The sequence below is a fragment of the Chiloscyllium punctatum genome, chromosome 18, assembly GCF_047496795.1.
Source record: "Chiloscyllium punctatum isolate Juve2018m chromosome 18, sChiPun1.3, whole genome shotgun sequence".
NCBI classification, from domain to species: domain Eukaryota; kingdom Metazoa; phylum Chordata; class Chondrichthyes; order Orectolobiformes; family Hemiscylliidae; genus Chiloscyllium; species Chiloscyllium punctatum.
In genome coordinates this window covers 94,896,035-94,909,249 of record NC_092756.1, presented here as the reverse complement: position 1 = coordinate 94,909,249, position 13,215 = coordinate 94,896,035, and the positions used below count along the sequence as shown (strand labels likewise).

The window sequence follows — 13,215 nt, the reverse complement described above, 5'->3', positions numbered from 1 at the left end:
AAGAGATTTTTAAAGAAATACTGCAAAAACACAAGGACATGGAAAGATCCTTGTTCATTAGCTCATGAAATACAAGTGTTGTGCTATGAGGAGACAGCAAGTAAGAGTAAGATCAAATTAAGAGTAAGGTCAAAAGAGTACCATAAAATGATTACAATACAGAACATATCTGGCCCATCATATTTGCACTGGCCCTCTGCATCAACAGACATTATTCCGCGGAATTTAGAAGATTGAGAGGCAATCACATTGAAACAAGTAAAATTCTTGAAAGGCTCAATAGGATTGAGTGGAAGAGACTTTTGTTTTGGTGGTATAGCACCTGGGGTCCACAGTCTTAGGACAAGGGGTTACCCAATAAATGAAGGAGAAATTTCTTCATTCAGTAGAACTGTGAATCTTTGGAATTCTCTCCCAGAGAGCCATGGAGGGCGAGTTGTAGACCATGTTCTCAATAAAAATTGAGAAATATTTGGGTACAAAAAAAATCCAAGGATATGGGCTTGGAAGAGAAGTGGAAGATGAGTAGCCACAGTTTGAATGAATGATAAAGCAGGCACTTGAAGGCACACATCTTAATCCTGCCCCTATTTCTTGTACTCCTTATGAAACACATTAGGGTCTGTATGATAGTATTTACTGTCCATTAGCCATAAAGCATTTGAGGTGCCCTGAAGGCAAGAATGGTGTTCTATAAATGTAAATTCTATGAAAATTAACAAGATTTGCCACACACATCTTTCATCAGCTGAATGGTTGCATGATCTTGGATGCTTTTAGTCATGTTGTGCTCACTTCACAGAACATACACTTTAATTTCCTTGATTCTTTCACGAGCTGTGGACATCATTGGCAAGCCAGCAGTTGCTACCCTTCCTTAATGACCCTGAGCTTACTGACTTGCTCGGGCTACTTCAAAGGACAAGTCAAGAATCAACCACATTGCTGTGGGTCTTGAGTCATATATAGGCTAAGCTGATAAGGACAACAGATTTTCTTCCCTAACAGAACCTGATGGATTTTTTTTTTAATAACAATTGATGATTGTTCCAAAGCACCATCACTGAGACTACATTTTAATCCAAGATTTTATTAATTGAATTTAAATTCCACCAGATGATGGGATTTGCACCGATGTTTGTCAATGCCTCTGGATCACTAGTCTGACAACATTACCACTACATCACCACCTCTCAGAGTTCTTCACACTGAGGTCAATTACCTGAAGTTTCCTGAAGTTCTTCAATGCAATCTCTCTGCCCCTCGTGTTCCACACTGCTACTGGCATCTGACAGCTGTTAACAAGGAAGAAAATATAATGATAACATTTTCTCTACAGATATCTCCTGCTATCCTCTGAAGCATCACACAGTGATGCTGCTGCAAACAGTCGTTTGCTAACTGATAGGATGCTGCTGCCTTGATTTGGAAGGAAGGTTTGAGGATGGGGAGGGGTGGTGTCTCATGCTGTCCACAAGGAGACTGAGGGAATGAACATGCACATCTGAAGAAGCATGCACAAATGTTTCAACTTCACACCACGACAGTACATTCTGACAAGATGCCTCTCAACAGAGATTGTGACAAAAAGTGCTAATGCTAGTTAGAGCGTGAGCTCCAAACAGCTGGTTCCCCTTCCAGTCATCACCACCAGTCAGGTGGGCCAGTAATGTTTTCCCAGATGGTAGGAACCACTGACTGTTAATTGGAATTCCAAACTGTGACAAGGAAACCTTATTTTACACCCTCCCAGGGGCAGGAAATCTTGCCTTTGACTACAAACATCCAGAAATCCTCTTTGCCCCAAACCTTGCTCTGAGCAGGAAAACAGACCCCTCCATGATGAGCAAGATTCCACCCTCATCTCCACCTCACAAGAGGTGAAAATCCCTCACACCTCCCCTCCCCCACAGAAAGTCACAAACCACTTTTTACCCACCCCAAACCATGAGTAGAAAACAACTTGAGGTGAAAACCTCCCTGTTTCATCTTCCTTCTTTCCACCAACTGTTCCCTCATGTCTTCTCTAATGAGTGTAAATCATCTTCCTCAAGTTGAAAAGCCTCTTGTGTTTTGTCAATGAATGGCAAAGACCCTCATGCCCCACTCTATACTCAGTGAGTAGGAGACAATGCAGCCCCTCAGTGAGCTGGATACCTTCTCCTAGAAAAAGGAGCCACTGCCTTTAAACTTCTTTAAAATTCTTTAACTCATTAAGGAAAAATGGAAGGATTGTGGTTTACTGGTGCAGTGATGCTGAAATACGTGTAGATGGCGCCATGATGCCCCTTCTACTCACAAAAATAAAAACATGGAGGGATGTGGTTGAATTGAAAATGGAATTAAGGGCCACTGGCTCCACAAAAGGAACAAAACATAAGGCCTGAACAACTTGCTTTCCGCTAACCTTGAAGGGAATACCCCTCCTTGGTTCTGGAAACCCACGAGGAGTGTGATACGCAGACTGCCCTTCAACAAATTCTTCTGCACCTGACTCAGGCCAGGACATGGCTCCATCGGAGGTCGGAATCAGAGAGTACATTAAGCTATCAGCTCTATCAACCTGTTGCGGCACCAGAGAGGGGCCTGGATAGGAATACTGCAACACAAGACAGCATCTGGTAATGAGATAAGCAAAAGGAAAGACACTACAGAAGAGGGATAACCTGAATTACACAGTGAATGCAGGAACAACCAAGATAAAATCATAACCACACAATTCCATTACCCTTTCCAGAGATAACAAGAGTGACTGTACCCCTGATGTTACCTGACTTCCCTCTGTTATGACTTCAATCAGTGCAAATGCCATCTGACTTGGTTCCCATCACTATATACTACCTTTTTTTTTAAATCTCTGAGATATGGATATTGCTGGCTGGACCAGCATTTATTGCCCATTGCTGAATGCCCTGGAGAAGGTGGTGGTGATCTGCCTTTTTGAACTGTTGCCATGCTTAGGGTGTAGATGAATCCAAAGTCGTAATGCTTAAACTATGTCGTGGTTTGATACAATTGGCTGGTTTGCCAGGCAATTCATAGGTCATTTAAGAGTCATTAGCAATTGCCTAGGTCTGGAGTCAGATGAAAGCGAAACCAGATAAGGATGAACGTTCACACAAACATATGAATTCAGAGCAGGAAGACATCACTCAATTGCTTGAGCTTGCTGTGCCATTCCACAAGATCATGCTTGACCTGATTACTTCACAATCCTGGTGATCCACAATAACCTTTCATCTTGTTGATCACCAGGAATCTACCTACCTCTGCCTTAAAAAGATTCAAAGGCTCTGCTATTGTCACCTTTTGAGAAACAGTATTCCAAAAACTGATCCTTGTGAACTTTTGCCTCATACCTCGATTAACTTGGAAACTTCTTATTTTTAAACGGCAACAGATTTCCTTCCCTAAAGGACGTAAGTGAACCGATGGGCTTTTACGACAATTGATGACAGTGTAATGGTCAATATTAGACTACCTTTTAATTTCCAGATGCTCCTGGAGTTCACGTTTCACCATCCACCATGGCTGCATTTGAAATCACACCCTGAGAGCCTTAGCCCATACTATTCTGGCAATATCACAAGACAATAATGCATCCCCATTCAAACACTACCTGTATTTCCCGAATGGCATCAACAGGGTTTTTTCATGTAATGCTAATGAGCTCTGTTCTTCCCCAAACAACCTCGATGCCAGTTAGTTGGTACCTCAGATATCCAAAACCCATCAGAGAAACAAGTTGCTACCCTTTCCTGATGAAGGATCACTGGAATCAAAGCGTTAACTCTGCTTCTCTCTGTGGAAGCTGTCAGGCCTGCCGAGTTCCACCAGCCTTTTCCGTTTGTCCTACAAAGCTGAGACGGTTCATTTTCCAAGTGAAAGATGACGAGCAGCTCTCCTAGCCCACCTGCCTGCCTTCTTGGTCAAACTTCAGGACAGCTGGGAAATGAAACTATCCAAATCATTTCCTCCAAAAGTATTCATAGAATCATAGATTCACATGGGTGAAAACAGGCCATTCGGCCCATCGAGTCCACAACGCCCTTCGAATAGCCTCCCACCCAGATGTGCCCCCCTACCCTATCTCCATACCTCAGAATTTCCCATGGCTAATCCATCTAGCCTATAAAGCCCTGGACACTAAGGGTAATTTAGCATGGTCAACCCTTTGGACTGTGGGAGGAAACCTACGCAGACACGGGGAAAATGAGCAAACTTCACATCGATAGTTGCCCGAGGATGGAATTGAACCCTGGCGCTGAGGCATCAGTGCTAACTACTGTGCACCAAAGAAAATGGTATCCAAAGGAGCAAATAAATTATTATATTTATCCCACAGGACTGACAACTAGCAAGATATGGTACAAATGAGAGACTTTTTCAAAGTACAGTATGATAAAGGTCAAGTAATCAAGATACTACTGCAAGCTGAGATTCAGCCAAGTTTATTAATCCCCTCTTTTTATAGTAAAAATGAAGAACGAGAATAATTTTATGTAATCCCTATCTTTGCTCTATTCTCTGATGCTTTTAACTTCTCTCCTTGTTTAACCCACACCCACTGGAGGTGGTTCAGTATTAGTATCAAGTGAGTATCGTATGCTGTAGTTTTCTCTTGCCCCCGATGAGCCTCAAGTGGAGGAGGAATCAGACTGACCAAATGTGTGAATCTACAAACCCTACTAGAACATCTGGCCATGTCAGATGAAATGTGCCTTCGCCAACTTTGGCTCGGATAGACAGCTGAAGGTTGGAAATGACTGCATGATATTGAAAGATGGGGGAAGCACAGAGCATGTATATCACCTGCATGCCAACCCAACATTTCAACAAGTGACTGTGCACTGTGCGGCTAGGTTATTGGACAACAACCAAATGTACTAAATTGGTGCGAGAATAAAGACTTTTACTGTCTGCTACAAAGTTGTGCCTCCAGACTGTGGGCAGGATGAAGATGCAATTATATATTACGTATAACTTAGAAAAACTCAGTCATTCCTTTTACATAACCTTGGGTCCCAGATTCTACTTTTAAAGCAACACTGCTCACTAACAAAGGACATATCTCTTTCATACTAAAACCATAACGAGAACAGATATGGGAATTGCAGCTAAACAAGCTAGTGTCAGCACGTGCACCTATTTTTGTTTAAACTCTCACACTTTTGTTTCTAATTGACTCGGTAATTACCTGCTTCTGCATAAGATCGTGCGCATTGGCTGGACCGTCTCTGTGGGGCAGAATGACACAGGGATACGAGGTTGCCTGCTCCACCAACATCTTGAGTTGGTAAACCGGGCTGCTGCCAAAGTGAGGGTTTGATGTTGGAGACTGACGGCAATTCACACCAACCTGAGTCTAGAGAATAGAAAACCGAAGGTAAATGTTCAAATTGCAGATGGGACACAAGCTCAGTAAAGCTGTGAAATTTTAATTAGTTGGGGATGGATGAGGGCAGCAGAATGGAGCAGATGTGTATCTGGGAGAAAGTGAGGACTGCAGATGCTGGGGATCAGAGTCGAAAGTATATTGCTGGAAAAGCACAGCAGCTCAGGCAGCATCCGAGGAGTCAGAGAATCGATGTATTGGGCATAAGCCCTTCATCAGGAATCGAGGGCCTTGATTCCTGATAAAGGGCTTATGTCTGAAACATCGATTCTCCTGCTCCTTGAATGCTGCCTGACCTGCTGTGCTTTGCCAGCAACATACTATCGACACAGATGTGTGTCTGCACTGTTATGCCTCCTTCCTCACAACTAGTCTCACACATAACATCAGTTCATCCTGCCCCTTATGACATGAGCAATGCAAATCTGTGGCCAATTTTTAGAACACGGAGGGTGACAGTTCTCCCCAAGGTGGGGAATAAAATTCCATTGGACTTTTTGAAAAAAAAAACAAAAGATGAAACCTGGTCTGATTCTACAAAATGCTGTACTGTGCATGGCCTGAACATACCATGGACAGATGGAGGTGGGCAAACACATTAGAAATTGAACTATACAGTTCATGACCTGCTCGGCTGAGTCAGCAGCTCGGGTATGAGCCACAATGTGTTGAGAAAGAACGTCACACAGGGCAGCACTAGGTCTTTGATCTTTAAACAAAAGATCTTTTGTCAGCAGCCCTTTGGGATCATCTGGCTAGAACCGAACAATTAGAATGCACAGGATTGAAAATCAGTCCAATTCTGTGGTAACGCATGTACAAGAGTCAAAAGGAGAGGTGGGGTAGAGTGGAGATGGTGCTTGTTGGCTCCCAAGGTCAGCAGCTGAGTCATATAGTCAAAGAAGCTTTAAGTTTGATTCCTGCTTGCTGCGGAGTTGACAGATCTCAGCATGTGGCTGTGATGAATGAATAGATGGGACAGCCAGGCTCGATGTCAGCATACTCCTGCTGTTGCATTATATTTTAGTGATCCATGCTGAAAGTCCATGACGCCATAGGGTAAAGTCTAGATCAGACATGATGGTATCAACCCAAGATTTAAAAGGCATGGGCCAATTTAAACACTGAAAGTAAGGGCTGACAATAGACAATAGACAATAAGTGCAGGAGTAGGCCATTCTGCCCTCTGAGCCTGCACCACCATTCAATATGATCATGGCTGATCATCGTTAATCAGTATCCTGTTCCTGCCTTATCTCCATAACCCTTGATTCCACTATCCTTGAGAGATCTATCCAACTCTTTCTTAAATGAATCCAGAGACTGGGCCTCCACTGCCCTCTGGGGAAGAGCATTCCACACACCCACCACTGTCTGGGTGAAGAAGTTTCTCCTCATCTCTGTCCTAAATGGTCTACCCCATATTTTTAAGCTGTGTCCTCTGGTTCGGAACTCACCCATCAGCGGAAACATGTTTCCTGCCTCCAGAGTGTCCAATCCTTTAATAATCTTATATTTCTCAATCAGATCCCCTCTCAGTCTTCTATACTCAAGGGTATACAAGCCCAGTCGCTCCAGTCTTTCAGTGTAAGGTAATCCCGCCATTCCAGGAATTGACCTCGTGAACCTACGCTGCACTCCCTCAATAGCCAGAATGTCTTTCCTCAAATTTGGAGACCAGAACTGCACATAGTACTCCAGGTGTGGTCTCACCAGGGCCCTGTACAGCTGCAGAAGAACCTCTTTGCTTCTATACTCAATCCCTCAAGCCTTCTTCACAACCTGCTGTACCTGCATGCTTACTTTCATTGACTGGTGTACAAGAATACCCAGATCTCTTTGCACTGCCCCTTTACCTAAATTGATTCCATTCAGGTAGTAATCTGCCTTCCTGTTCTTGCCATCAAAGTGGATAACCATACATTTATCTACATTAAACTGCATCTGCCATGCATCTGACCACTCACCTAACTTGTCCAGGTCACCCTGTAATCTCCTAACATCCCCATCACATTTCACCCTGCCATCCAGCTTAGTATCATCAGCAAATTTGCTAATGTTATTGCAAATGATTGTCTGAATTACTGGTGTATGGTCCTGAAGGAAGAGGATGAATACACTCATTGCTGGCAGTGTGAATCATTAAACTGTCTAGCCTCAAATGTGAAGAACTAAGTACCCAAGAATGGCAACTGCTGGCCCAAAAATATGAAGCTGTGGCCTTTAGTACAGCAAGGCAAAAACTAGCAATAACTCACCCTGTTGTTAGAATACTGAATGGACTCTCAAACTCATAACATTCGCCTGTACCTGTGTTTTTGCTTTTGCCACTGTTTACCTATTCTTTACTTATCTATGCTACTTAACTCTGTGATCTGCCTCAGTACATGTGACAATAAATTCAATTCAATGCATTTTATCAGGCACAGCAGTGGTTGCTCTCACAGGCCACTATTTCAGATTGCCTTGGTTTTGCTGGCCTGATGGAGATATGCGCCAGTGTGAGAATGCTGTATACTTGACTCTTACATCATCAATCTATGCACATACATAACTCGCATCTTTATTGCAATGTGTCTTACAATGGGGAGGATCAGAGGGTGAACCATCAGACTGTGAAATTATACAAATTCACAGCAACAGGAGCATAAAACTGCTGACACATTACTCAACTAACATGTCTGAAAGCTGCTTAAAATTTGCCATATTTGCCGCTTAAAGTAACATTTTTTTCCCCTCATCTCCCCAAGGACATCAACTGCTCTCCAATCCTACATGCAAGTAATAAACCTAAAACATGTTAACAGCAATCGTCCACACAAAGCATCAACTGATATGTCATCTTCATTTATGTCAAGAAGCATCATCAACAACTGTTCAGAGGATACTCAAACTCAGTGGCCACTGTAGCCAAGTCTAAGTCTGCTTTCACCTGATAACGCAAGATGCAGGTGCAAAACCCACTCTAAGGCCAGCAAATGTGTATTTGTAAGAACTCAACCCGGGTTTGTAGGACTTGGTTAAACAGCTGTGAAGTTGCAGTGTATCACTCTCTCAGAAATGTATCATTTACGCTTTGGGAAAGAGATTTGAGAAATTTGTCAAGTGCATTGTGCAGACCAGCAGCAGGCAATTCATACACAGCAAAATGAATGACCAATTCATTCATTTGGTCTGTGTTTGTGGGAGGGGCTAACACTTCTGAATCACAAGGATAATTAACTCCTCTTGAAAAGTGTCCCCCTAAATCTTAAATGTAGATCTGAGCAGAAGTCCTCGTTAACATTGGAAGGATGTAGGGTGCATTGACAAAGTGCTCCTTCAGTACCATCCCAGAATGTCTGCCTGAGTTACGTACAGGTCCGAGTGCTAGCCTTGAACCCGTAACTTTTGGAAGAAGGGCAAAGAAGGTGGCATAATTACTGCAGAATGAAGGGTGTGAAGAGGAGGAAAAGATTTATCCTACGTCAAAAATTACAATTCCCTCTAATGCTGGTTTCTGAGTTTGATGTCAACTGTGATCAAAATCAGAACTCCTCCTAGTGAATACAGCAGGTATATTACAAGTTCTTTGTTTTTATTTCCCAATGAGTCTCATTGCCAAAATTTCTAAGCAGAGTTTCACGTTCAACGCAGCTGAAATAAGATGTACACAAGGTTACTAATCAACAGGAAATCAAGACAAAAAGCAGAAACAATGATGCTCACTATTAATTTAATAACTAAGTGGGCTTTAATGTATCAACTCCATTTTAATTTTTGTTTCTCCAAACTTGCCTTCTGTCCAGAGAGAGATTCCTGTGGTATCTAACCAAAAGGTGAGGTTTATTAGTGTCGAGGGATCCATTATTAAGCAGTGGATGTGATGGAGAGAAATTTGAGGTGATTAATTAAGAGACACACCACCAGAGCATATTGATCAAGTGTAATGTTTCAGATAGAAAGTATCATCAAGACATTAAGTTAACCTAAAAATCAATAAATATTGCTGAGAAGGAAAACTCGTTGCCAAAGCTTATCATCTTGCAGTCATTAGGATACAGGAATATCAAATTTCATGTAAACACTACAACTTATCCTACAGGGGGATAACAATTACAGAATGGTAAATACAAAATTACAAAAGTCAACTCTAACTGTTACTTTCTCCATGGCACTACCTTGGCCAAAGTATAATAGGGTAGTATTGATTTAACAATCCTGAGTGTGATGAGGGGGGCTTAGCCATGATCAAACTGATTGGGAGAGCAGGCTCATAGGGCCGAATGGCCTGCTCCTGGTCCTAGTTTCCATGTGCTTATAGCCAAAACCAACAACCAATAAAAGATCACCAGTTAAGCTCATAATTTGACTTTTCTTCATTTGTTGGAAGTGATACACAGAGACCCATTCCCTGTAAACAAAAACATATTCAAGCCTCATACCTTTCATACCTTTTTTTAATTGCTCAGGAGCTTAGGGAACTTACTGTATAAATTATTTTGATCATTGAAACTTGCATTTGTCCTCATGAGTACAAGACAAAAGGCTTCATCAGCCTGCCTCTCTTTCCAACAATATTAAGGTTCCATACTACCAAGCAACTGGTAATTTTAATTAATTTAACAATTCCAATCAATATATTTACTTGATAAACTTACACTTTGACTGACAGGACTGATGGGGTGAACTTGCTGGGGTGCAGCATTTGAGAGGAATCGACGATTAAAAGTAGTGTTTGATTTGAGTGCTTGCTGCACTGGAGGAGAAGGACGGCTGACCGGTACGTTCAGTTGTGCGATGGATGTAGACACTTGCTGCACCGGTGGGGACTGTCTGCTACCAGGCATGCTGGTTCCAAAGGGCAGTGGCTGCCGCTGCATAGGTGAAGGTAGTCTGCTGATGGCAGTAGGTTGCTGGACAGGTAATTGTGGGTACAGAGTGGCACATTGCTGCCCACTGGTCAGTGGCTTGGCAGCTCCCTGAGTATGTCCTTGAGGCTGGTGGACCTACATTGAAAGAATAAAACTTGCAGAAATGAAAAAGAAAACAAAACTGTGCATGCTAGAAATCAGATATTATAGGCAATGCTAACCATCAGAAATAAACAGTGAGCAAACCAAATGACACACATTCTCTCAATTCTGGAATTAGGAAAATGGGATTTCTATTATTGGAAAGCCTAGACACAATAGGATTATATCCTTAAAGAGATGAGACACAGTTGCTCATAATCATTAATAATTCTAACAGAATAAATAAAGAGAAGCCAGTTCCGTCAGAAGGGTTGGTAAACAGAGGACATTGACATTAATGAATTGACAAAAGTACCTGAGGCAACATGAGGAAATCTGGTAGGCTGAACTGATTCCTTCTGAATTACATAATTAAATGGTTCAAAACATTGCTGGCTTTTTGGTGAGATTAACAGAAGAATGAAAAACCACAAAGGCGCACTCTGAAGTTATACAGGAGAGTTGTTGTGGTGGTGATTGTGCTGGGGGGGAACAGAAATATATAACACAGGCGCAAGCGTAGGCCATTCGGCCCTTTGAGCCTGCACTACCACACAACCATGGCTGATCAGTATCCTACTCCTGCTTTCTCTCCATACCCCTTGATCCCTTTAGTCGCTAAGGTGGGTTCAGCTCAGAAAATAATTTCTAAATCATTAACTTACTTGTACTCCATTCATCTGTGGCAGTAATAGCATTTGAGCCATGAGCTGTTGCTGCTGCTGTTGCATCTGTACAATGTTCCCTTGTCGCACCAACTGTACTTGCATCTGCTGCAGGTATCTCCCATTTGGGTTTGGCACTGCGGCTGTTGGCCTTACCAGCTGCACAGCTTGCTGCATCCGTGTCTGTCCACTTACTGGGGGCCAGGATGGAGCTGAATGAGACTGCCGTATGAGAACCTGCTGCGTGCTATGTTGCACAGGAGACTGGCGAGGAGGTTGGAGTTGATGGTAACTGGGTGGTGGTGGTCGATGGGAGGGCTGCATAGGCATGTGATTTCGCCAAGTGGTGCCTTGGGTCATAGTCATTCGATTATGCTGGGAGACGGTGGGGTGCTGGGAGACGGGTGAGTGCTGGGAGACGGTGGGGTGCTGGGAGACGGTGGGGTGCTGGGAGACGAGTGAGTGCTGGGAGACGGTGGGGTGCTGGGAGACGGGTGAGTGCTGGGAAGCGAGTGAGTGCTGGGAGACGGTGGGATGCTGGGAAGCGAGTGAGTGCTGGGAGACGGTGGGGTGCTGGGAGACGAGTGGGTGCTGGGAGACGGTGGGGTGCTGGGAGACGGGTGGGTGCTGGGAGACGGTGGGGTGCTGGGAGACGGTGGGGTGCTGGGAGACGGTGGGGTGCTGGGAGACGGTGGGGTGCTGGGAGACGGTGGGGTGCTGGGAGACGGTGGGGTGCTGGGAGACGGTGGGGTGCTGGGAGACGGTGGGGTGCTGGGAGACGGTGGGGTGCTGGGAGACGGTGGGGTGCTGGGAGACGGTGGGGTGCTGGGAGACGGTGGGGTGCTGGGAGACGGTGGGGTGCTGGGAGACGGTGGGGTGCTGGGAGACGGTGGGGTGCTGGGAGACAGGCTGAGGGCAGTGGCCAGATGTTGAAGGATGCTGAACTGGAAGATGTGCTGATAGTGTTGGAGGAATTTCTATCACAACATTACCTGTAGAGAAACAAACTACTGATGAAAATGTTCATGATTATTAAGGGAACAGAAAGCACTGCCGATGCTGCAAGTCACAGTCGATAAAATGTGGAGCTGGAAAAGCACAGCAGGTCAGACAGCATTGGAGGAGCAGGAAAGTCAATGTTTCTGAAAACCCTTCATCAGGTCAACACTCCTGCTTATCCGATGCTGACTGATCTGCTGTGCCTTACCAGCTCCACATTCTATCAACCATGATTATCAAGGGATTATTTTTGCAATGTCACAGTTACCAAAGTTACAGCTATTACAAGTTGTGTTAATGTCAGGTAAAACATTACAAGCACTTCACATGAACATTATTAGACAGTGATCCAAACAAGGATCATCGAGACAGGCAGCTCTTAGGAAGCACCTTAAAGAGTGCATAGAGGTAAAAAAAAACCCTTAGTTAAGAGAATTCCAACGCTTAGTGCCTATGTAGTTGAAGTAAAGAGGCATAGAAGTAAACTGTGGAGTGATTAAAATCAGGGATGCCCAACAAGTTCTTGGAAGATTCAAATTTAGAGGTGGTCACACAGATGTTTAGGAGGGGCTGGTATTTGTGATAAAGGCATGAAGACATTTGAAAACAAGGATGAAAATTTTAGCATACAGCCTGATAACCCATTTGAAGTTAATGTTAGTCAGCAAGCATAGGCTGATGAGAGAATGGGTCTTGGCAAAATTTAGGATTCAGATGACCCCAAGGATTTAGCACGTGGGAGATGATCGCTAGTCAAAACAACTTGTGAAATCTGAACAAGTATTCAATGTTTAAATAGCTGCTTACCAAAGTTGGCTGCATTCTTAGTCCAGAACGCAGAGTCCCAGAGAAATGTAATGATGTCATTTTTCAACTCCTCTGTGTTCACTTTGGATTGTAACCCTCTTTGCAACTGAAAGAAGATCTATAAAAGCAAAATAAAATCTGTTGACTAAATATTTCATATGTAGCATTCATTCAGAACTTGGAGGTTAATCAAAAGTATGCTACTGATGCACAGAAAGCTTTAACAGATGACAGCTTCACCTTATACAATAGACTGTGATATTTCTCAATCCATTGCTGCGCTAACATACACAGGAACACAACATACATGTAACAAAACAAACAATCAACAGACCAACTTCTTCCAGTTGTCTCA

The 13,215-nt window shown here is 43.5% G+C and overlaps 1 protein-coding gene across 3 annotated transcripts in view; it reads right to left on the bottom strand.

Moving 5' to 3' along the window:
* Positions 1-13,215, bottom strand: part of LOC140489354 (transcription intermediary factor 1-alpha-like) — a 102,353-nt gene that overhangs the window by 14,724 nt on the left and 74,414 nt on the right. The window contains exons 8-13 of one of the 3 annotated variants that reach the window (XM_072588832.1): positions 12,861-12,978; positions 11,055-12,046; positions 10,036-10,383; positions 5,198-5,365; positions 2,408-2,599; positions 1,223-1,295 (exon numbers count right to left, since the gene is read on the bottom strand). In XM_072588832.1, the coding sequence (XP_072444933.1) occupies positions 1,223-1,295; positions 2,408-2,599; positions 5,198-5,365; positions 10,036-10,383; positions 11,055-12,046; positions 12,861-12,978 (1,891 nt within the window). The remainder of the gene's footprint in view (positions 1-1,222; positions 1,296-2,407; positions 2,600-5,197; positions 5,366-10,035; positions 10,384-11,054; positions 12,047-12,860; positions 12,979-13,215) is intronic. The other 2 variants (XM_072588833.1, XM_072588834.1) reach the window with 2 other exon arrangements.